This window comes from Aotus nancymaae, unplaced genomic scaffold (genome assembly GCF_030222135.1).
Source record: "Aotus nancymaae isolate 86718 unplaced genomic scaffold, 86718_ANA_hifiasm-v0.15.2.pri h1tg000029l, whole genome shotgun sequence".
Taxonomy (NCBI): Eukaryota; Metazoa; Chordata; class Mammalia; order Primates; family Aotidae; genus Aotus; species Aotus nancymaae.
Window position 1 is genome coordinate 47,329,266 of NW_026988442.1, and position 26,158 is coordinate 47,355,423.

The following is a 26,158-nucleotide window of genomic DNA, read 5'->3' on the forward strand; positions in this document are numbered from 1 at the left end:
TTTCTTTTTACTCTCTAAAATAGAACTTGAAGGTAACATTAGTTTGCTAAATTTAAAAATGCCTCTAATCAAAATGCCAATTTGTTTACATGGCCATATATTTTGATGAATCAGAAATGTTTTATTATTTCTGAAATGTTTTATTATTTTTATTTTTGCATTTAAATGGTAGTATAACCTAATTTACAATTCTAACATTGTTAACACTATTTTTTCTGGATTTGAAATTGAATTAGTTCAGTATATTTTGAGTTTTTACATCTACCACATATGATTCTGTAATACTACATAATAATAAAATACTGTCTAATGTCTAAAATTATATTATGATTACTACTAAGAGCATCTTTTCACTTGATTACAGCTTAGAGTTTTCAAGTTGGCAAAATCCTGGCCCACACTAAATATGCTAATAAAGATCATTGGCAATTCTGTGGGGGCTCTAGGAAACCTCACCTTGGTGTTGGCCATCATCGTCTTCATTTTTGCTGTGGTCGGCATGCAGCTCTTCGGTAAGAGCTACAAAGAATGTGTCTGCAAGATCAATGATGACTGTACGCTCCCACGGTGGCACATGAACGACTTCTTCCACTCCTTCCTGATTGTGTTCCGTGTGCTGTGTGGAGAGTGGATAGAGACCATGTGGGACTGTATGGAGGTCGCTGGTCAAACCATGTGCCTTATTGTCTTCATGTTGGTCATGGTGATTGGAAACCTTGTGGTACGTATGTATTACAAATGTTCATAAATTAGAACAAGAGCATACAGTAGCTAGGAAGGTGGCCAGATGTGGTAAACATACCTCTGGTTTAGAGTAAGTGGCCTAGACTGAAATCCCCCTATTAGCACTCTGAGAATGAGCAAATTATTTAACTTCTCCTGGGCTCAGGTTCCCTATTGTTTGTGACATTGAAATAACAAAACTGAAATAATATCGTTGATCTAAAGATTAAATCAGGTGGTTTTGTGAATGCCTGGGAGGTTATGAATATTAGAGTTTCCTTTCTTTCTTCTTCAAGGAAAATCAATTTTTATCACTAAGGTGAATTGTATCCTAATACTGTTTTGATAAGATAATGACCTCTACCAAATCTAAAAAGACAACTATCTATTCTATATTCGAATTGCTCTTTGCATGTTCATAGTTTATGTAGTTTGCTTATTCAGAGACATAGGTTGCTTACTACCACATTTTGAAGACACATTTCAATGAAGTAGACCATTATATTTTAGCTATACATTGTAATTATCCAAGTAACTTGGAGGAGGACAAAATGTTTTCTTCCCTGAATTTGCATTACTAAAGGAAAACCAATTACCACTGTTTAAATTATTCATATGTATGGACATTGTCCAGACTCAAAGGACTTACTTTTAACTGTGACTTAAAATCACTAATGTAAAAGCATAGTTTATATATTTATATGTTTAATGCTTAAATTTCTCAATCATGTGTGGGCAAAGCATTTCTTCATGCCACCATATTGGGCCTTTCCTTTGAAGGCTACATTTCAAATACACTTGTTCAAAAGAATGCTACTGTGATACCTACAAACATGAAATTTTTTCTCCAGAATAGTGAATTAGGGCGCTCTAGATTCCGAATAAACTATGATACAGAAGTAAGGAAACAAACTGTGGCTTTTGCCTTGCATGTCTTCCTGTAAACTGTTTCACATATCCCATGATATTCTGAGAGTTAAAATTGCCTCATACTTTCTACACACACACATATACACATACACACACACACACACACACACACACACACACGAAGAAAGAAAAAGAAAACTAACTTATATTATGTGGGTCTAGCCTAAACCCTGGTATGCTTTTAGATTTCTCTCCATCTGTTGAGCTATTTGAACACATAAATTTCAAAATGTATTTGATGGGAAATGTGTTAAATCTTATGCAATTTGCACTTAGAAATTTCTGCTGTTATAAAAGTTTGTGGCCATTTGGCCAAAGGAATTTGTATTTCAAGTACATCATTTTACACATAACATCAGGTTATTAAATAAATGAGTTTATTCATTATACACATGAAACTAGAAATTCCCTAGGAAAAAATGGTAAGATGAAGTAAGATACAATGATTAAGATGAAAGTGTCTTTTTTTCTCTCATTGGCAAAAACCTTGAGGGTGGGATTTTGTCTTTTCACTGCCAAGCCTGAGTAGACACCATTTAAATCTTAGAAGCTCTACTTTCCTATTGTCCCTCCCAATAGGAAAGAAAAAAGAGGTGCTTGTTTTATCATTTTGCCCTTAGAGCAGGATATCAGGTCCTTTAAATAATGAGTGACTTAGGCGTGGCAACTGAAACATAGTAAACATTCAATAAACATTTGTCGAAATAATTTTAGCAAGGATCTATGAGTTCCCTTTTTAGGATGTTATTTTAGTGTGTATTTCAATATTAATATAATTTTTTCTCTTTTTTTCTTTTAGGTTCTGAACCTCTTTCTGGCCTTATTGTTGAGTTCATTTAGCTCAGACAACCTTGCTGCTACTGATGATGACAATGAAATGAACAATCTGCAGATTGCAGTAGGAAGAATGCAAAAGGGAATTGATTATGTGAAAAATAAGATACGGGAGTGTTTCCGAAAAGCATTTTTTAGAAAACCAAAAGTAATAGAGATCCATGAAGGCAATAAGATAGACAGCTGCATGTCCAATAATACTGGAATTGAAATAAGCAAAGAGCTTAATTATCTTAGAGATGGGAATGGAACCACCAGTGGTGTAGGTACTGGAAGCAGTGTTGAAAAATATGTAATTGATGAAAATGACTACATGTCATTCATAAACAACCCCAGCCTCACTGTAACAGTGCCGATTGCTGTTGGAGAGTCTGACTTTGAAAATTTGAATACCGAAGAGTTCAGCAGTGAGTCAGAACTAGAAGAAAGCAAAGAGGTAAGAATGCTTTTAAATTTTTTGTTGCATTTCTTGTAATAACCATGTACTACAGTTATTTACTGTTTTCATTGTGCTTATATGCATTATTAAAAAGTAATATTGAAAGTCATATGTATATAGTGATGTTGGAAAATCACAAGATACTCTTTATTGGGAAATCTATTTATGGAAATTCCAACTTTTCACAGGAAATTACCATTCTGATTATTTAGCATATTCATTTTCTTGATCGCTTAAAAATGTGTTTAAGAAATGTAGCCTTTTAGGCCGGGCTTGGTGGCTTATGCCTGTAATCCCAGCACTTTGGGAGGCCAAGGAGGCTGATCTCTTGGAACCACGAGTTCAAGACCAGCCTAGGCAACACGGTGAAATCTCCTTTCTACAAAAAATGCAAAACTTCACTGGGCATGGGGGCACATGGCTGTAGTCCCAGCTACAGAGGAGACTGAGGTGGGAGGATTGCTTGAGCCCAGGAGGTAGAGGCTGCAGTGAGCCATGATCACATCACTCTACTCAAGCCTGGGTGACAAAGTGAGACCCTATGCCCTCTCCAGAAAAAAGTATCCTTCCAAAAAAGAGATGTTTTTAAACACATTACACTCTCAACTACATTATGTTCTTTTAAAAAAATCAATGAACTTATTTCGTTGATCTCCTTACTCTCTATATTAGGTTTTGCTATGATTCTTTATGTGAACATTTTGTGTACTTTTGTTAACTTCTAAAAGTCTTATTCACTATGACAGAGTGTTTCTTTTATGAAAGTGTTAACACATATTAGGAAAGTGCAAGTTGGACTGATTATGTTTTGCCCAGTCAAGGATGAGCGAATCTATAGTCTTCCAGAGTAACTTGAAAATACTAAAAACTAATTTAAAAAGCTTCACTTGAAGGCTATAGCTAAACTATAGATTTAAAAACCTAGTCTTAATGTCATATTACTAGGAAAGAGGAAAAAAGGGAAGGGGAAGGGAAGAGGAAGGAGAGGGAAGGGAGAAAGAAAGAAAGAGAAAGAAAGGAATGAAAGAAAAAGAGGGAAAGAACAAAAGAAAGAAAGAGAGAAGGAAAGGGAGAGAGAAGGAAGAAAAAATGAAAAGAAAGGAAGGAAGAAAGAAAAGGAAGGAAGCGAGGGAGGGAGGAAGGGAATTTAGGGAAGGAGGGAAGGAGGAAGAGAGGGAGGGAAGGAAGGAAAGGGAGAGAGAAGGAAGGAAAAAGAAAAGAAAGGAAGGAAGGAACAAGAAAGGAAAGGAGGGAAGGAAGGAAAGGAGGGAGGGAGAGAGGGAGGGAGGGACAGACGGAGGGAGGGAGGGAGATTGTTCCTACTGCATGATAAGTATTCTTAAGTTTCTATCATAGTAGTAATGGTATTAATTCTTCAATTTTGTGTTGTGGAAAAGAGGGTTAAAATTCTTTACTATTGTTTATTTATAGACATTTAATATATGAGTATGAAATAAGTCTAGCACAGATGGAGTTATAAAAGACACCTTTTAACTTGAGGGTATGATGTTGACACCATGGGAACCAGACCAACAATGTCTGATTTTGTGAGCATATTTTGAAACTCTCTTTTTAAAATAAGTATATCAACAGAATTTGATCTGAAATCCTTATAATGAGTAGCTGACAATCTTACAACTCATAGCTTCCGGACTTTTTCAGGTATTTTAGAGATGCTGAAAGATAGTATAATAGTAAATTGGAAAATATTTTGAAAAAGGTAAATATACATACAACATCAAGAATGATATTCTTTCTCTGAATTCCATTCAAAGTCTCCTTAGTGAGTTCAATTCTAATTTATGTTGCTCATTCTGGCAAACTAAGAATTCAACTCTAATTTTATTCCCTGTCACCTGGCATGGATTTATGTAAGAAGAAATACCAATCAATTAACAAGCACTTACTGAGCACTTTTTTGTTAATTCAGCAATCTGCTGAATGCTAGGGGTAAGGAAGAATTAAAGGAGAGTTCTATAAATAAAACTCTCCTTCAAGGAAATTTCAGCATATTTGAGTAAACTAACATGAACTCATGAAATCATTAAAGACCTATTAAAAAGTTTAATCCTGTCGGGTTGCATATAAGGCTATAGGTATTGAGGACAGCAAGAGTAATTGCTAAGTGGAAGAGATAAAAATTAAAATAGGCCTCAAAGTTTGGGTCAAATATAGATTAATAGAAAGCAAAAGTGAGCCGAGATTGTGCCACTGCACTCCAACCTGGCACCTGGTGACAGAGCGAAACTCTGTCTCAAAAAAAAAAAAAAAAAAGAAGAAAGCAAAATGCTGAAGGTTACTAAAGAAAAGCTAGAGCTGACAGTAAGCTTGGTATTAAAGAGAGTTCAGTGTTATCATGCAGTGATAATCTACATGTAGTAAGTGTTGGTTGAAAATATAGTGGAAAATATGTTTAAATGTGCAAGGTAGTTTCAGATTATAAAGTTTTAAACTAAGCCCAAGAGTTTGGAGTCAATAGGGAGCTATTTTCTGTTCTGAAGCAGGGGACGTCAGTTGGAAAGTGGTGATTTAAGAACATTTATTTGATATCAAAGAGTAAAAGAGTTTAGCGTGGAAGATAAGAAAGATTATCTCGGGGAAGGTGGTGATAATTTTTCGATAGCAATGAGGTTATGAAATTCTCAGATAGGGTGATTAGTAATGAGAATTGAGACTAATTGGCAACTTGACAAACCTACTAAAGAATCTGGGAAAATGGAAAAACAGCAATGTCACTTTCTGAAATGGCCTTTTAAAATGGCCTTTTAAAAACCACCTGGTTTATATTGGAAGAAGGAGTTCCGTTGGGATATATTAAATTAGAAGTGTCAGTGTTGGGAAACAAAGTCTGGGTTAGGGGTCAGGGTTTAAAAATGAGGTACAATGTTTGATAATGCAGATGTTTTATAATTAGATGATTCCTTGAAAATAGAGGAACTCATCAAATAAGTAAGTGTAAAGTGAAAAACAAAAGAAAACCAGGGACAAAGTAGCATAAAAAGCTTGGGGCCAAAAAGAGGTAGAAAAGCTAAAAGATAGAGAAACTTTTTATGAATTAATACTACGGAATTTTTTCACATCAGATTTATGGAAAGCAAATCCTACCAAACAGTTGGTTTCCAAACTGTTTAAAAATTTTCATAACAACCACAGATATTTCAAATAACTGCTCATTATCATGTCTTTTTAGTGTCTTAAACATCATAAATTTAGAATAGTAAGATACAGATCTCTCCCTTGTTATCTAGTCTTGGAAAACATTTCTTACCTGAACAAAAATATCTTATGGGGTGATTTTCATAACTACTTTATCCTCTTTCAAGCTAAATTTTGAATATTTTAGAATTCTATCACAAAATGTAATGAAATTATTTAAAATACATAAATATGTTAGTGGGAAAATCGTTAAATAAATATAAAAGTATATATTTTTATAAAGCTGGAATAAAATTTTAAATTAACATGCACAGTAATATTAAATTCAACAATAAATTTTATGTCAATGATCTGGTAAAATGAGTATTTTAAAAATGCACCAAAAAGTAATAGGACAACTCTCATATATGCTCACACACAAAGATAAAAAGTAGACAGTTTTTAGAATAAAAAGCCAGCATCCACATATTATAATATTGTAGAGCAGATTAGAGGAATTCTAGCAAAGCCTATTTTTGATCTGAAACTTCCAAAAGCTACTTCAGGTGCACATTTATATTGGCTGAGTTATTCCTTTTTAATTACTATCACACACATATGAACACATTTAAAATAACATATCCATAAAGTGACATTTTGGTTCATGTTTCTTAGGTTTTTGACCACAAGTAGCAAGAGAACATTGAACTCTACTTTGCAGAACACAGAATATCCTTTCTCTTTGCTAACAAAATGAGTGCTCATATAAGTTAAACTCACCAGAGTTACATATTTGTCACTAAAAATATTGCATGAAATGTTTGCTTGAAGAGGAGACAGTAAATTTATACTTAATTTAGATGATATTTGGAAACTCTAGTTACTGTATCTCTTTTGTTCATTTTTATAATAAAGGATACCTGACTAGTGTAGCTAAAGAGACATGATCCCTAGAAGTTTTTAGAGATAAATATATGAATTACTGTTATATAAGTTAAATATGTGTGTATATGTATTATATCTGTATATATGAATACCATTAACATAAATAGGTTGCTGATATGGAAACAAATTTAAACTTTTGCATGAAAAAAAGGTCAGGAAATTGAAGGCATGCATTTCAAAACAGTGATTTTTATAAATCTTACAAAAACTTGGAATTGTATGAATCTTTTTTACAAGCTCTAATGTAGAAGTTGTTTTTATATTTTTTAAGTTATCATTATCATGATTTCTTGAAATTTTTATGTAACTATGGATTTTTACAATTTATTTCTTAAAAGATGATTGGTTTGTCTTCCTAAGCGAAGGATATAGAATAAATGCTTTTAACAATCATATTTGAAGTTGAATTCCAAACACAATCTAGCAATATCATACTGTGACCTTCACTGCTTACCATTTTTACTTCTCACAGGAGTAAAATCAAGCTGGAGCCATCAAGAACGCAGCTCTGGTGTTTTTTAACCAGCCAGAGGCTCGTGCCACCACTTTTACCCAGGTTACCCAAGCAAGTTGCACATGTACAATCACGTTCTAAATGAATTTTGACCGGCCTGCATGCTACTCAGCTATGTTCCTTCCCCTGCCGTGGCAAGGAAGTGCTAGACTTGCCCAGCTGCTCTCTGCTGAATCGTGTGACACATCACAGCATGGTCAGGCGAGATGGGCAGTCCCAACATCATATTTAATTCTGCTAATGAGTTTTCTATTTTAGTCATTTAGTCTTTTAAAATCAATTGCATGCTCAATAAAATTTATAGTATCTATTATAACACATGATAGGAATGTTTATGGTTCAATATAGTCAGGGACTTAAGAGAGCATGCATTTTTTTGTTTCTCTGCTTTTATTTCATTAAAACAAGACCACAATTTTTTGTTGTTGATTCAGCCTTTATAAATAAATTGTATTACCAAAATAAGCCTCACAGGGGTTTTTTCTGATAGTATTGCCATTTTCAGATTATTATATTCAGATCAATGAATATAATTTTCAACCTATCCAATTCATGTGCTCCAGAAGAAAATGTTTGCTTTCTTGTTTTGGGGGAAAGGTCCTGTTAAAAAAAAAAAGAGAGAGAGAGAGTAGGGTGATCCTGAGGTTTTGAAGATGAAGGGCCATAGTCTGTATGCATTTGGGCAACACCTATCTTGGATTTTCATGTAGTTTAGGAAAAGTTATGTCTGCAAAACCATAGTGATCAGTGTAAAGTAACTTAAAGAAGGAAAGCATCATGATATATGGGCTGAAAATTTGTTGCATCTTGATTATTAAGTAATTGGTCTAGTGTACCCGTTTTTTATTTGAAATTTCCACTATCTATGTTAATTTCTCCCTAAATGTTCTACCCAAAACTGACCAGGCAAAAAAGAGACTTGGAAAGTTTACTATTTTTCAGTTATTCAGTATTAATTTTAGTTTTGTGAAGAGTAAAGGGCATCTCCCAAGATTATTGTAGATTTGTGGCTTAATGAGCTTTTGTTTTATTCTGATGATTCAACTTTCTCCATTGCTTACTGGAATCTCAGCCAGAGTGTGGGGTTCTGGGAGGGAAATTTGAAGCAAAAGTAAAGAGTTCATAAATATTGGACAGTTTTCAAGGCTTCTGGTGACAAAGATTATATAATTAGTTTGAGGTTGTCTCTAGGTTTAATTTATACAAACTCTTATTTTCCTTAGGAATAATTCAGAATTAGTTGAAGAATGCAAAAAAATAAGAAATAAAATTATCAATAAAAAATAGAAACAAAGATACCATTCATGGTGATTTTTACTCAGCACCAACTTTTTAGATTTAGGAATAAAACAACATTATTAGTCATTGAAGAAAATCTGATTGTTTTCTTTTTTCTTCACCAGCAAAATAGAGTTAAATGGTACTGGCATATTATTATTTACACTGTGTTTATAACAGGATTTACTCCTTTTCAGAGTCTTTATGGAAACTTTGAAAATAGATGTTTCACTAAGGTCCAGAGGATGTGCCCTTCTGGAAAATGCTTTGTGCTGTTTTTGGAATTTGGAAAGCAATGGAATAATGACTTTAGCTTTCAGTTTCTCTGTTACATGGCCAGTGTCTTCTAAATGCTTTTTGCAAAACTGAATGTGAGGCAATTCTTTGAGAGGAGCAGATGAGTGTGTGAATAGACATTTAAACCCATCTCAACCTTTAGAGATGGTCTTGCTGCTTTAGTGTACTTGTGCTGAAATAAAACCCAATTAAAGCTAGTTCAGATGAAAACTTTTGTATCCTTTCTGAAAATAAACGGCCTTTTTCGCTTTCCTATTTGATGCCCTTTTACCCTAATCTTCAAGTACAAAATAATTATTTTCAGTTTCACATACCATGTTCTTATTCAGGCTATTTTGAAAATAAAAGGAGTACCATGGGTGTTGTACATTTAATATATGTTCAGGCAAACCAGATGATGGTGGTTCATATTTTTAATCTTTCAATAAGTGATTGAGAATAAAAGAGCTACTAGTCTTGTTCTTCCCACCTCGGACAAGCAACCCAATGGCTTCACTGTGTGGCTGTCTGTTTTTCAGGTGAAATATCATAAGTCAAGATATGGTTATGCATATCCAAAAGATCAGACTAAGGCCCTAACAGTATGTGTGACCAAAACTTTCCTCTTCTACTAGCAAGACAAAAATCCACAATTGTTTATTTAGAGAAATGGTTAGATTTCAAAGGCAATCTGTAATGGCTGAATCTTTTATTTTACCTCTTGAATCATACAGCAGTTTGTGAGAGTCAAATATTTGATAGCTGATTGAAAATAAATGAAATGTGAGCGCATTTCAGTGGAAGTAGGCCAGTTGCTAACATTCTCTTTTATCTCTGAAAGTTAAATTTCATTATTTAATTGTATAAAAATCAAAAGCAATATTTGTCATATGGGGAATTTCTATATAAGATCATGCTATTGGGGGGCAGGGAATGGTCTCATGGCCTTTTATGAGTGCTAACTCTATTGTTTCTTACGTTGAAATAACCCATTCCCGTGAGTGGTGTTGGTAGTTAACCTTCTTGAAAACTTCATATTCAGGTACCATGTCTATGAGGACATGGTTCTTGGATCAGCGTGCAGCTTCCACAGCATTGCGCTGGGCTTCTGCTACAGCCAGGCATGTTTTCTGCGGCTGAATTAGGCCTGGAGAATGTTGCATCTTCAAACCTGCTTTCCAGCGTGCATTCGTAGAGCATAAGCCATCATCCCTCTGTAGACCCAGTTGTTTCTACAAGGGATGGAGAAGTTTAACCTCTAAGTGCCGTAATATATTGGAGGGGTAGGGAGACAATAGTACAAGAAAACAAGTTTGAACTTGTACTATGTGTTTTTCTATGGAAGCTTTCTATTATTATGCCTGTATTCCCAATTATATTTTTCTACTACGTCAGAACAAGTATATATAAATTTTAGTAATTTAGTATAGTCATCCAGTTCCTTAATATGGTAAATTTAATTTCAGGTTTCTTTGCTTTTTTTATATCATTGTAGTATCACAGCTATGGCAATATAAAGAAAGTAAGTTATTCTTTATATTTATCATTGGTCACTTGCTTTTAAATCAGTTATATGCATTTAAATAAATTTGGAGATCATTTTGGTTATGGCTGTAACATGTATTATGAACTACCCTTGACTAGAATGTGAATGCCAAAGTGTTGAACCTAATTAGAAAATGTTTAGATTATTTAGATTATACCAATATATAGAATTATGTATGTAGTATAGATACATATTATATAGATGCATAGAATCTAAAATGCTTATATAGTTTTTCAGGGTGTAAATTAGTGATTCAAAAATACAGCAGTAAATGTCTTTATGTATCCAGTGACTAAAACATATCAGGTAGTAGATCATAATTGGTAAGTTGATATAATTTAATAAGAACATGTTTCGCAATTTAATTTATAACTGTAGGTAAATGCATAACTTTAGAAATTTTATATAATTGATACAGCATTTTCATAAGTTCATAGAATTAAAACACATGTACTTTCCCATGATAAAGATGTGACCTATGGCGTTGAAAAGTAATGTAGTAGCATTTCTGACTAATAAGATTACATTGGCCAGGCACAGTGGCTCACACCTGTAATCCCAGAACTTTGGGAGGCCAAGGTGGATGGATCACTTGAGCCCAGCAGTTTGAGACCAGCCTGAGCAACATGGCAAAACCCTATCTCTACAAAAAATTTAAAAATCAGCCAGGCACGGTGGCATGCACTTATAACCCCACTACTTGGGAGGCTGAGATAGGAGGATTGATTGAATCTGGGAGGTTGAGGATACAGTGAGCCACGATCATGCCATAGCATTCCAGTCTGGGCCACAGAGTGAGACCCTGTCCCAAAGGGGAGTGGGTAAAAAAGATTAAATTATGACTGAGACAGATTCTTCAACTTGGGTGAGTTGACTTTATGTCAAATGAGGAAGCCTCCTATAAAACACTTTTTGGTGAAATGAAAACTAACCTACCATCTTCCAAGCTTTGGTTCATGAGGGTCCTGGAAGCTTGCCAAAGATTTGCCAAGACTCCCTCTGAGCATTCCTTGAGGAGCTTTCTAGAGCCTAAGTTAAAAAAGACTATCTTTATAATCAGAAAATCTCTGGAATAACATTAAAGCAATTCTCCAGGAAATGGGTTCTACTCCTTGAACAATAATAGAATGGTGGCAGAGTTTTTTCTTGCCCGTTTTCAAAATGCCAGGAGGAGAGAGGTGAACTATCTGTGATCACCGTCCCTCTCTACTTTAAGATGTATAAATGCATAACCTCCAGAGCTATTGGAATAGAGATTATTTATATCCAAACAAGTTAATCACATTCACAAATTTATGTAATCTAAATATCATCCCAATAACAAAACTACACCGAGAGGTCCATATATGTAAATGATTTATTCCATTGTCATTTTGGTTAGTGACTATTAGGACTTGTGCAGTAAAGGGTTGTTTTAAATATGCAGGTATCTGTATTAAACATAAGACACCAGTAAAACATATGGAAGAATTATAATGTTAAAAATTAAACGTCTCACAATTATATTAACAGTGGTAAAATGGGAAGTGAAGGGTGAGTAATTTTTCTGAAGTTTTCAAATGGAAAAGTACATGTGCATGTGTGTGTATACATGTATAAATACCTTCTTCCCTCATATTTCCTTACTGAATGCTAACATTTTTGAGAAACATCTTGGAAATACATGTTTTTATTATTAATATACATTTTTTATTAAATAATTCCTATTCAGTAAGAAAATCCATTTTCTAATATAATTAGATAGACTCAGTCAGGACCAGACAAGTTATATATCAAAATGGAGAGATAAAATTATCTAAAGACTGTAATTGTCTCTATAAAGTAACATTCAAATATATCCAAACATTCATTTATTCACTCTTCATAAACTCAATATAACTATTCAGCGTCTGTTCTATACTTGGTGATAGAGTGGATCTTTTGGCATATATATATATGTGTGTGTATGTATGTATGTAGTTGGTATATATGTATGTATATATGTATATGTATGTAAATATGTACATATATTTAGGAGAATATTTGGTCAAAGGAAACAAGTATAATACATTAAATGTTCTATAAAATTTAGCAAGAGGAAAACCATGCAAGAAAGAAAAGCTTCATAGAGGAGGTTGAGGTTGACTATGACGAGGCTCAGAAGTTCTTGAGTTTGAATTAGCCAGGAGGAAAAAGAAGAAACAGGAAACTTTCTATAACTAACCTCAAATACTTTGGTTTCATACTGTTATTATTTATACAGTGGATATTATTGCTGTCACTCATCAAAAGCCATAATAACCCATAAACTACCAGTGAAATTGAAAGAAAAAGTTAGTTGCTGAGACCAAATATTATCCAGTATTTTCTTAGTTACACCAGAAGCTGCTACAGTTCTAGCCAGTGGTAGTTTTCCTAGGTCTTTCTTAAATGAATAAAGATATCCTAGCTATAAAATGCAGAAAAAGCCTAGAAGAGGAGAAACATGTCTTGGCTTTCCCACCTTTTCATAATGAATAGGAAATTAGTGGTAAAAAATTTTTGTGCTATTATGATCCTAAGAACTGTCAGTCAAAAACGATGACCTAGCTTCTCTCTTTACCATACTCCAGCCTAGGAGGTATTCTACTAAAAACTTGTATTTTGACTTAAAGTAATCTTCATAATATATATATTTGAACATGGCTAATGTCAGGTTAACGTCACCTTTAAAGTAACATCACAGAAAGCATCATTTGGATACTACCCTTTAATTAGTTCACATTATAAAATAGTCAACTACATTTGCGTCTTCATTAAATCAGGAATTTTGAGCCCAATTTCCCCAACATGAACTGTGTTTAGAGAGTCATTTTGGCCTTTTTAAAAATAGCACAGTAACTCTTTCAGAAGGCTTGGGGAGAGTGACCCTAACACTCAGCTATTAAAGTTAATGGGGGCTTTGAAACCATTAACATGTCCCTGCACTATTCTTTCATCTTAAAAGCTTTACATTATCTAGGTTGTGCTGTATGTCATGTCTTTGCATCCATTTTCATAAAACATTGTGCAATCGTGTCTTCCCAAGTGATCTCACAGTACTTATTATTTATTCTTGTAACATTACAGTAGCTCTTCTAGCCATGTGGCATGTCACAATGATTTATTTAAAGGAAATATTCACAGTCGGATCACACATTGAATTCAGAATGTGCTCCTAATGAAAGTCTATAGAGATTCTGGATAATGCCATTTATGAAGAAATTTCCATTTCATTTAGAATTCTTTGGCAAGTATTGAATTCAGTTACACAGTTCAAAAAAAGAGAGAGAGAGAGATCCATCATTTTTCTTCTAGTAAAATAAGAAGAAAATTATGTAAGCCAGAGAAAAATATAGCACAAAGTTGAAATATAATGACTGTGACTAATGTTAATGTGCTGCTCTTCCTTTCTAAAATTACAGAAACATGGACAATACTTAGACACAACTGGTAATATTCTTTGTCCTCTGAAAATTTCCATCAGAAGAGGTGGAGATTAAAATTTTATTTGATGCGTTTTAATTAATATAATCATTAGTAGTTGTCAGCATGCCACTTTATCCAACTATTCTTGGTTTAGCCTCAGTATTAAGGTATTAAGTTATGTTCGTATGGCATTCATATACAAATGCAGGTCATAAAACAAGCTAATCAGTGTAATCCATCCTTTCCAAACCACCCACACTGACTGTTGTCTAAACTTTTATTGTCTGATTCAGGTCAGTAGTCACATTATTTTGAATAATCCAACTTGAATTATGTTAAACTGTTAGTACATAATTATCAGTAACACTAGTAGAGTTAAATGCTATCACTACCATTTTTTTTCACATAATAATGACACAGTATTTCCCAGTTAGTTAAATAAAAGGAGAGAAAATCACATCTTTGAAATGGGATTTTGTTTCCAGAAATTAAACACAACCAGCTCATCTGAAGGAAGCACAGTTGATGTTGCTCTACCCCGAGAAGGTGAACAAGCTGAAATTGAACCCGAGGAAGACCTTAAACCAGAAGCTTGTTTTACAGAAGGTAAGCAAGCTCTAATGTGATTAAATATAATCTCCCCTTGTTCTTTACAGAGACTGAATATGCCTCATTTAAAGAAAATATTTATGAAACGAGGTGTGGTGGCTCACGCCTGTAATCCCAGAATTTTTGGAGGCTAAGGTAGGAGGATTGCTTCACCCTAGGAGTTTGAGACCAGCCTGGGAAATATCGTAAGACTTTGACCCCACCCCCCCACCCACAAGAATAAATTAGCTGGACATGGTTGTACATGCCCATGGGCCCTGCTACCTCAGCCGCAGCTGTATTGTAGAGCTTTTGCAAGAGGTCAAGGCTGCAATGGGCCATGATTATGCCACTGCACTTCAGCCTGGGCAACAGAGCAAGACTCTGTCTCAAAATAAATACATAAATTAAATAAGACAAATATTTAAAAGAAAAATGAAATGATGAGGTGAAGGCATGTTTATCATTGTTTTCCTTTTTTCTTTTAAAAAGTTATTATATCTAAATTTCTGGATTGTACATACAGCAATGACTTTTCCTGGAAAATTAAGATGATCTGATAGGTTTTAATTTTTTTCTCATTCTCCATAATGTGAAGATGCTGACCCTATGAGACAAATGGCATTCTAGAGTGCCATGTCATTGATATTGTAATCCCTTCAGAACTCCTTGGCAATGGTGTGATTTGATTTATAGATGCTGCAGTAATTACATTCCCTCCCTTACAGTTCCAATGTGGTTAATTGTGCTCTGGCTAGAGCTGTTTGGAGATGTAGCTGTATTGTGGGGCTTTGGCAGGGAAAGCAATAGCTGTTCTCACATAAAGCAGCACGGTGTCTTTCACACAAATCAATGAATATCTATTATTCAATGTGATTGGATTTAATCTGATGAGTAGTAGCTCAGAGACTTACAGCAGAAGAGTGGATGGGAGTTAGAAATAATGTGAAGGCTAGGAAGGGGAGGACAAAGGGAAAAGAGATACTGACTGACGAGCTGAGTCATAGGTGTGACTAAGAAAAGCACTGAGGCTGAAAAATAAATTAGCTTTGGAAAATTGACAGTGGCTGATGCCTGGGAAGACAGCGGGATTTTCTGTGCATGAAATGAAGTACAAACCCAGGATTACGTCAAAATATGAATAAACAACTCGAACATGTCGTTTTGCTTCAAACCTGAGAGTTGCACCTGGACCCTACTTTCATCGATGGTCTTGAGGCAAAACAATCCTGACTGGTGGTCAAGAATGAAACCACTGTTACTTAAGCAAATCTAGATAAAATATTTCCTTGAATTCTAAGTAGCTGGCTGAGTATCTAAGTGAGAATGATTCATTGTACAGGAGGGATGCTGAAGATAACTAGGAAATGAAGGAGACCATTACCCTATGAAATGATCACTGGAAGTGGGGTGGAGAGAAAGCAAGAACATTTATTTTTTTTTCTACTTAAGATTAAAATATATTTTTCTAATTAATTATATTTGATTTTTAGGATGTATTAAAAAGTTTCCATTCTGTCAAGTAAGTACAGAAGAAGGCAAAGGAAAGATCTGGTGGAATCTTCGGAAAACCTGCTACAGCATTGTTGAGCACAACTGGTTTGAGACTTTCATTGTGTTCATGATTCTTCTCAGTAGTGGTGCTTTGGTAAGTGAAACACATATTGGCAAGAATCAGATTCTGGTGAAATAGTTTATTCTCCAGAATTACCAGATGCAAACACTGAGCTTCAGAATCAAAAGGAAAGGCATATCTGTGTCTTGCAGAGCTTGGCATCCAAGGTTTAACAATGCAAAATTCAGTTCAGAACAAATCAGCACCATGAAACAGCCAGATGGAATTTCTCATCTGGTGTTTATCTAACAGATGTTTTCCTCACTGAGACAGCCATTTGCAGAGACATTCTGTAACCATGTTACTTTCCCTGTCAAATACCATCCAGTTTTCCCTAATAATCAAATTAACATTTATGGACTAAAAGTGTATTTTGTTTTTTTTTTTTTCATATATAATCAACTTATTCTCTCAAAATAAGCCAGATCATTCAGGAAATTGTAGAAAGTAATGTTGGAATAGGCCAATTTTGTCCCTCATTAAGAGAACTTCTAGTTATTTCTGAGTTCATATTACTTCATTAAAAGCATGTTTTTGTAGCAGTAATTGAGATAGAGATTTTGGGGTGAGAAGTAGGAAAGAAAACACGTTCTAAATCACTAAAGACATGACATTTCCCTGCCAGCATTTTCAAGTTAATTTTACTCTTTAGATTTTGTCTGATGTTCAATGTTTATGTAAAATATCAATAATCAAATTATTATTTTGTACTCAGTATTATGCTAAGCAATTTTTTCAAATATTTAGAAGAAGCAAGCCATTGAAGTAAAATAAAATAGATTTTTTTATTCACAGGCCTTCGAAGATATATACATTGAACAGCGAAAGACTATCAAAACCATGCTAGAATATGCTGACAAGGTCTTTACTTATATATTCATTCTGGAAATGCTTCTCAAATGGGTTGCTTACGGATTTCAAACATATTTCACTAATGCCTGGTGCTGGCTAGATTTCTTGATTGTTGATGTAAGTATCCTAAATGATTTTTATAAAATTGTTTTTAAAAGAGGCAAGTTTGACATTTCACATATTTCTGTGATTAAAACTGACTTTCACTAAAGATGACATAATTACGCAGTTATTTAAACAAAACTATAATATAGGCAACAATGAGGAATATCTCATGGGAAAGAGAGAGGAGGTCCTAAAATCATGGATGGTGGTAACAGAAAACACAGAGAGAGATGTTCTGTACCACAAACAAGACAGTTGTTACGTTTTTGAAAGTCAGGTACCTCAAGGTAAGTAATAGCTAAGTAATATGTTAATTGATAGATGTAAGCACTTAGCTTATTAACAGTTCAGTTTAAATTTAAAACAAATCTCCAGGAGGCAAAATCAAAAGTGACTGATGCCAGAAATTGGGTGAACTGCACTTTAATCCCTCCCTAGAGTATGTGTGACTAAATAATGTTAAATTAACCTATGTACTGAATTTATTCAGCCACAGCCACATACCCACAGACACAACAAAATGCTTTTCCATTTTTAAATCAGTAGTGAGATCCCAAAAGCTAATCAGATATTTGCCATGCAAAGGGTTAAGTGTAGGTCTGTTCTGAATCTGATTACCCTGGGGTGAGTAGTCATAGGAACATTGCCATTATGGAATCCACCTGACTTGCAGCCTGTTTTATTATTATTATTATTCCAAACAGAGAGAACTGGGACAACATGACGGTCCTCTGATTCCTTGTAGTCTGTGATATTCCGTTGCGCAAGGCTTCACAGCCTCCTGACAAAACAAGGTGCTTCAATCTCTATCTTTAGCTCTTTCCTGGCAATCACAAAGCACTTTATTTTTAGCTGTCATACTTCCCGATATGAATCAATGATTTCCATACGTTACATTCATTCTTTTTCTCATTTTCAAAAAGTCTGAATCTATCCAAATTCTACTCCTCTTCCTCCCACAAATACCTACTCACAATTCTATGACCAAAATGTGTTTAACTCTTTAAGTTGATAAGAAATCTGCTGCCAAGTCACTTTTAATAAACCAGAAATGACTTCCAGTTTCCTCGGCTGGCCTTTCATTAATAATAGAGATGAATTTCAGCATAACTCTGAAAAGCTATTCAAAAATGGAAACTTAGTGTTTTCACATTCTGCAGCTAGAATGGACCTTAAGGAATATCTAGCCTTTATTCAAGACGTGAGGAAACTAAAGTCTCAGTTTAAATAATTTTTGGAGAGAGTGCAGCTACTTAATAACAAGTTGATATGTATCCAAATTTATTAAATCTCAATTCAGTGCTCCTTCCCCCCATAGATTTTCTGCCTAATTGATCCAGTATAAATGTATTAGCTGCAATAGGCAAATGTGTGTGTGTGTGTGTGTGTGTGTGTGTGTGTGTGAATGTGTGTATCAGACTGGCATCAGACTGGCTTTGGGATTTAGCATTTAAAATCTCCACCTTCTCTGTGAAAGACAGCACAATAAATACATTCAATGATCCTTTCTCGTTCAAAAAGATTTTATTATGTAGGAAGATTATTATTATTATTATTTTGAGATGGAATTTTGCTCTTATTGCCCAGGCTGAGTGCAATGGCTCAATCTCAGCTTACCTCCGCCTCCCAGGTTCAAGCGATTCTACTGCCTCAGCCTCCGAGTGGCTGGGATTACAGGCGCCCACCACCACACCCAGCTAATTTATTGTATTTTTAGTACAGACACAGGGTTTTGCCGTGTTGGACAGGCTGGTCTCGAACCCCTGACCTCAAATGACCCACCTGCCTCAGCCTCCCAAAGTGCTGAGATTACAGGTGTGAGCCACCATGCCCAGCAAGATTTTGAAAATGTGATCGAAGTTTTCTAGAAAATTCTGACTTACATTTACTGAACTACTGCATTGTACTTTAAGTATTTCTATGTACTTTCCTTATATAGAAAACATGGTTATGATGTAAAAATCTCTTGCAGTTGGGGGTTTTGCATCTTGTTTTTATCCTTGCACACCTAACATAGACACTTAGACATCTACTGAGTAATGTTTCAATGAATGAAAAAAAATGTTACCCCAAAATTACTTTGCTTTTAGCGACTAAAAATTAGCAGATTGGAACTGGGAACTGAAAGCCTTCTACCTTTGGGCAAGTTGTTGTATCTCAAGTGGGTCTATTTTCTTAGTTTTCCCAAAGCAGGGGTTAAATGCATGAATTAATGCAACCTCAGATAACAGCTTGTCCTCAAACTACTGGGGATTCACTAAACCAGTAAACATAAGGTTAAAACAGTTTTTGAAAGTATAAGTGAACTTTAAAGAGTTTAAAGTTCATGGGATGTATCACTGTAACAAAACTAAACTGTCACAGAAATGTAAAGAAAGGAAGCAATCAATAAAGCAAGAAAATAAACAGAACACCAAAAAAATGTTTTTTCAAACGAATCTTTCAAAGAGTACATTCATATACTTGAGAATTAGGCTTATGTAAAAATTGTAACCTCTTCAATTCTCTATCTAAAACTAGATTTATAGTGAGTTATCTTCCTAATCTCCTAAAATTCATTCATTTATTCAATAAATAAATAAATAATCCTTATAAAGGATTACATGCCATTCAAGACAAATGAGAAATGAACAAGACAGACCGAGCCTTGCTAAAGCTTACACTCTTTGGGAGGAGAGGAACAGACAATAACCATGTAAACAAGTAAATTCTAAAGATAAAGGCAGATGGTGATCACTGCTATGAAGTAAAACAGGGTACTGGGCTCTTAAATGACTGCGTGGCTGGGGAGGTGGAGATAGGACAGGAGCAGTGTGTCAGCTAGTGTCCAGGAAGGTATCTAAGGAGGTGAATGGGAGAGGATGCCAGTCATTCGAAGACCTGAAAGAAGAGAGGAGAAGCAACAGAAGGGCCTGAAGTGGGAATGAGCCAAGGAGATTCAGGAGACAGAAAGAATACTGGTGTACCTGTATGTGATGAAACATGAGTGAGAGTGGGAGAAACTGAACTCAAAAAGTACATAGAGGCCATGGCAAGAAGTTCGTATTTTATTGTAATTTACTATATACTGTATATGTTAACATTATGTAATCTAATATGTATTAGTTATAATTACAATGAGAAGCCCCAGCAGCAGGATAAGCAGGGATCTGATCTACTGTTACAAAATGATCACAGCTGGCTATGGAGAGGGGGAGGCAGAGTTGAATCAGAAAGATCAATTAGGAAGTTGTTTTAATAATGCAGGAAAGTGGAGATTTTAGACTAAGGTGATGAGACTTACTGATGGGCCTGATATGTGAAGTGAAGAAAAAAGAGGATTCAACAAATGGATTTTCCTTCACTGTGAAGAAATTGGTAGAGGATAGAACCATTAACTGGGATGGGGAATATTAGAAAAAAGTTTGGCAGAGTAGGTAGATGGTGGGTGGGAGAGAGATGTATTCATTTGATATATATTCATTTTTGATGCTTATTAGACATTCAAAACAAGATATTGAACTTTATACAGATCCAGATCTCAGGACAGAAGCCAGAATCTGATACATATAAATTTAAGGGTCATCGAGATGCATATGGTATTTGAGGCTACAAATGTGTTTTAGCTCACCTAGGCAGAGAGTGCAAATAAACAAGGGAACACAGAACCAAACTCTGGGGACACTGTAACATTTAGAAGTTGGGAAAAGGAGAATCAGCCAGTAAATTAGACTGAGAAGTAGTATTTAAAAGGAAAACACAATGTGCATGATGTCATAGAAACCCAGAGAAGATAGTTGGGTTGTTCCAAAGGAGAGGGGATCAATTTTGTCAAAGGCTGCAGTGAAAAAAAGTCAAAGATCAAGCAATATTGGTATAGAAGATTGACTTTTGGATTTGGCAAAATTAAGGTCATTGGTGTTGTGGAAGAGAGAAAATAATGAAGATGAAGCAATGGAGACAGCAAGTACAATGCTTCAGGATGGAATCAAGGACAACTTAACTCTGCCTCTATCTTCCAGAATACTGTACTAGAAGGACCACTTTTTCAGATTCTGTACAATTCTTTTCTTCTCAGTGGAAGGTCAAAAAGATACTATGTTCAGTTAAAATATATATATTTATACCTTACTATACCATTCTATAGCTACACGAACTATAGTATAAACGCTGTTGACCACACAATGAACTAAATACATAATGTAATTAATATTTATTTAAAATGTATTGAAAACATCAGATTTTTTGTGGTCCTTATCAGTTTTTGCACAGTCATCTCTGAGAAAATGCATCTGAGCATCTCTCATAAAAACCTCAAGTTTGATTCTAAAACATCCTAACGTGCTAATGTGTGCAAAACAAACTCTAGTAAAAAATTTAGCCATCATGAAGTATTTATTGCCCACAGGGGATTTTCACTACCAGCACAGGTTAAAAGGAGGTGGTTGATATTATGGTTTTGGAATTCTTTTTCTACTTAATCACAGGCTCCTTAGAATCCCATCAGCTGCTCTGTTGAGGTGAACAAAAGCAGCATAGGAACACTCTCTGATCCTAATATGTATTTCCAATTGCCAGCAACCTCTAGGATCTAGTGCTTCCTGCCTTAGTTCTTGACATTTATTACTGACATATTGGCATCCTCAATAATGGAGCTAGCTTGTTATTAGTAGTAATAATAGTATCAAGATATTATGCCCAGTACTTTGTAAGCACTTATTGTGGGAATGGCACTAATTAAGAGCCTTATATAATAATAGTAAAAATTACTACCCTGATTTAATGCTTACTGTGTACAGGCGCCGCCAAAAGCACTTTACATAAGTTAACTCATCTAATCTTCAAAATACTGCGTTCCTAACCTCTACATTACAAACCTCGTTATAAATGTCTCTTTTACTTATAAAGTGTTTATTAATCTTTTTAACATGCTTATGATTTTTTCTTATTATTATTTCTATTTTGCTACAGGTTTTATCTCTTTTTCACGGGTCTAGAAATGTTATACAGTTGGTAGGTGGTAAAGCTACCTTTACCCAGCACTGGGTTCTTTGATCCATATTTTACAATAGGGCACAGATCTATTCGGTATATTGTGCTGAACTAGTGAAATACTTCCCACATGACACTGAAGGTGATTGAGTATAAGTGGTGGTGAATGAAAACAAGGAGATGGTGACATGCTAATATGCAGACACCTGCCTTGAATTTTATCTAGTGCTCCTGTGGAATTAGAATAAATCAAAAGAGCTTTGGGATAAAAGAGCTAAATAGCTATAAATTATTGTCATTTCATATCAATTTCTGATCTCTCTCTAGACATATTTCCATGTAAATTGTCTAGTATGTGATTTGACTTTTTCTATAAATGTCTCCTAGAAATGATTCATGTTGCCCATTTCTTGGAAGAATTTAATTCTCCTTTAGCATTATTAATTAATTACTAAGACAAATTTCTCACTGGCAAGGTAATCCTACCAATGTAGCTATAAATTTCTATGGCCCATTCTTTGAAAGATTATGACTTTTAATGGAGACTTATAACCTCTAATTCTGGTCTTTTGTTGAACTCCAACCCATACTTCTAACTGCTTCCTCGATAATACCTGCTAATACAAAGGCTATCTGCACATATTGATCATCTTTCCCCTCTAAGCCATGCATTTCTTCCAAATTCCCTACTTAGTCTGACGATAATGTTTGTGCAAATGCAGGCCAGATGTCATCTTCAGTCTTTCTGTCTTTCACCCCTTGCAACCAATTAATCAGCAAGTTCTTCTCCATTTTACTGACTAACAAATGAATAGAGAGTCTCGCCCCTCCTCTTCAGCACATCAACACCAAGCACATCAACACTGCAATCAACTGGACCAAGCCATAGCTTACTAAATGTTCCTACCTCAAGTCACAACCTCTGCAAATATGTATCTTAGGAAGACCTAACATGACATTTTCTCTCCTTAAAGACCTCCCTATGTGATGCAGTTCATCAGCCAGGATTCTGAATGGTGACAATAAAGGCAAATAAGACTTATCATGTGTAATTTAATAACAGCCAAGCTTTATTGAGCTGTAAATTGTTATTTGTCTTCAATGTGTAATTCACATAATCTTCACAACAACTTATGCGGCATCTACTGTCACATTCCTAGTTTGTAGATGGGAAAATTGAGGCACAGAGTAGTTACCTAGTTAAGTAACTATATAACATACATTCATTCTGTAAAATGTCAGACAATTCATATCTTTCCAAAAAGAAATAATTACACCTGGAGATACAGTCATACTTATACACTTTGTAAACAGAAGTAATCATGCTCACTATGAATCAAAATTGCACTTTAAAATTTTTTCTAGTAGTGTGCTTGATTGAAGATGATGTATCTTCAATCAAGTATCTTCAACAAAGATACTCTGATTTGTTCTTTTTCAACATCAACAACATATAGTGTTATTTTGATTTAATCATCTTTAAATTGCCAAATTAAGATTTCCAGATAAGGAAATAAACTTAGAGAGACCACCTGATTCAAAGTCCTCATTTTAAAGACTCCTCCCCCACTGCAAATATTGTTTAGATTGTTTAAACGAAATTCCTGTGAAACTCATGGCTTCTCTGTACCATATTGTAGTCCCCAATGATGAGTGCACCAGATTTTACTCACCCTTTCCCCAAGGATGAACGCTTACATCATCTGCTTCCTGCTATTACAAACAGTACCACAATGACCAACGTGTTTGCTTTTATATAGCATGCAAGCATTGTGAATTTTCTAATTATATATAAAGACCAATAAGTAAACCATAAAGATAAAAGTGGAAGAGAAAGCAAATAGGTGACCGTTGAATTACAAACTTACAAACTCCCCTTACATAAAAATAAATGATCCTTTTTTTTCTTAGTATAGAGTCTCTCTCTGTCACCCAGGATAGAGTGCAGTGGCACAAGCATATCTCGCTGTAACCTCAAACTCCTACACTCAAGCAATCCTCCTGCCTTAGTCTCCCAAAGTGCAGGGATTACGTGCATGAGACACCACTCAGAGCCTGGACTCCCACATCTGACTGAGGTTGCATAGGGACTGCACTTCCCACAGCCACTGGAAGCCTGCACTCTTTTCCTGCTGTACACCTTACCCACCCCAACTGGCCAAATCCCTCTGTCAGCAGTATTCCCAACCTTCCATCTTCACTAGAGCCCTCTGCTACCATTCCCATGGCAGCTTTGTACCTGCCCCTCACCACCATCTGAGCCCTTTTCTAGGAACTACTCAGCAGATAGGAAGTAGAGCTCCTCTGTGGTGGGAGCAGGAAGGTGTGCACCTAGCAATCTGAAATTCTGCGTGTCTTTGTCCTAAGAAATATTGAGTTAATTCATATGCTATTTAGGCCCCTTAGTATTATTAATGGGAAACCTCAACTTCAGGATATACTGAAAGAGACATCTGTGGTGTCGCAGGGAAACCTAACAACAGTGTAGGCAACCGTTTCAGTGTTCTGAGCTCCGTAGCAAGTACAGATTTTACTCTAGAAGTTGTGAAGTTGTATTTTTTTTCTGCTCTCTTGAAGAGTTGGAGAGCCTTGGGTGAAGGGACTCAAGACTGTCTAGCTTTCCTGTATACAACCTTTCAATCAATTCTGTTTTCAGCCCCATCTATTGCCCTTCTGTTTTTGAACAACCAAGTGCTTCCAGGTCCAGAGCCTTCTGAGCATTCGTTGCAACAGTTTGAGTTCCTTCTGCAGGCACCTGGGTTTCTGCTGCTCTTTCTCTGATGAGAAAGTAATTATTCCTGTGCTTCCACAGTCCAGAATGTTTTAAAATTCTTCTTGTTGTCTCCTCCCATTCTCTTTGTTTGTATTCCTTTGCTTTTTTTCTAGTTGAACTTCAATACGGGGTATAAATAAATATGTTGTTCAAAGAGATAGATTATTGTAAAAGTTTAGAAATAACCTATGTGTTTTACTATTTGGTTAATGACCTCTCACTGGATGAGTTGTAGGAGCTCTTTTCATTGAGGAAATTTAGTATTTTGTCACATGCAGTATGAATATTTTTCTAATTTGGGCTTTTGTCTAGACTTTTTTTGTCATGTAGAAATTTTTCATATTGATTTAGTCAAATTTATCAGACTTTTTTCTCTTGGTTTTCTCATGTTTATGAAGACTCATTTTAAGACGATTAAAAATATGCTGGTTTTTTTCAGTATTTTAGTTTGAGAAGTTTGTTTGTTTCTTTGTCCCTTAGTTTTTAATTTTATGTTTTATTTTTTGAACCACCCGGAATTTAATTTGGTGCAAGGTGTGAGGTAAGGCTCCAGTATTATTTTTCTCAATTTGGCTTCTCATGTAATGAATAATCAGTTGTTTTATTTCTTCTCTCATTTAAAATTCTCTCCTTATCTACCTGCTAAATCTCAGTATCCACATGCTAATTTGAGCTTTATTTTGTTTCATGCATTTCTTTGTCTACTAATATAACAGCTTTAATTACTGTAGATTTATAATTAATACCTGGTAAAATTTGTCCTCTCTGATTGCTTTTCTTCTTAACAAAAGTTTAAATTATTCTTATGCTTTTACATTTTCTGAATTAAGTTTTAAAAGTTTTGTAGTTTGAAAAGACTCCTACACAAACTTTTTTAAAAGTTAAGATAAAAAATGCATTCATCAGCCACCTAAAATAATTAGATTATTGTTTATAATAGTTTTTCACTTAATTCCCTTGTGGGTTTTTATTTTTAAGTTAACAACAATAAATATGCAAATAATGATTTCTCCTACTTATCTAATTCTTATAACTCTTCTTTTTCTATAAAGTGTTAAATAATAATGTTGGTGATGGGCATATTCTTTTATTCTGATTTTAATGAGAATGCTTATAGATATCACCATTAAAAGTTATACAAGCTTTTAGATTGAAATATATCATCAAAATGTATGGAGGTGATATGTGGATTTTATCTTTTGTTTGTT

At 34.8% G+C, this 26,158-nt stretch overlaps 1 protein-coding gene across 7 annotated transcripts in view; it reads left to right on the plus strand.

Annotated features, from left to right (window-relative positions):
• LOC105708927 (sodium channel protein type 3 subunit alpha) overlaps window positions 1–26,158 on the plus strand; it is a 111,730-nt gene that overhangs the window by 69,728 nt on the left and 15,844 nt on the right. For all 7 annotated transcript variants that reach the window (XM_012440661.2, XM_064382657.1, XM_064382656.1 and 4 more), the window contains 5 exons: window positions 365–721; window positions 2,453–2,923; window positions 14,532–14,652; window positions 16,128–16,282; window positions 17,045–17,218. In XM_012440661.2, coding sequence (XP_012296084.2) covers window positions 365–721; window positions 2,453–2,923; window positions 14,532–14,652; window positions 16,128–16,282; window positions 17,045–17,218 — 1,278 coding nt within the window. The remainder of the gene's footprint in view (window positions 1–364; window positions 722–2,452; window positions 2,924–14,531; window positions 14,653–16,127; window positions 16,283–17,044; window positions 17,219–26,158) is intronic.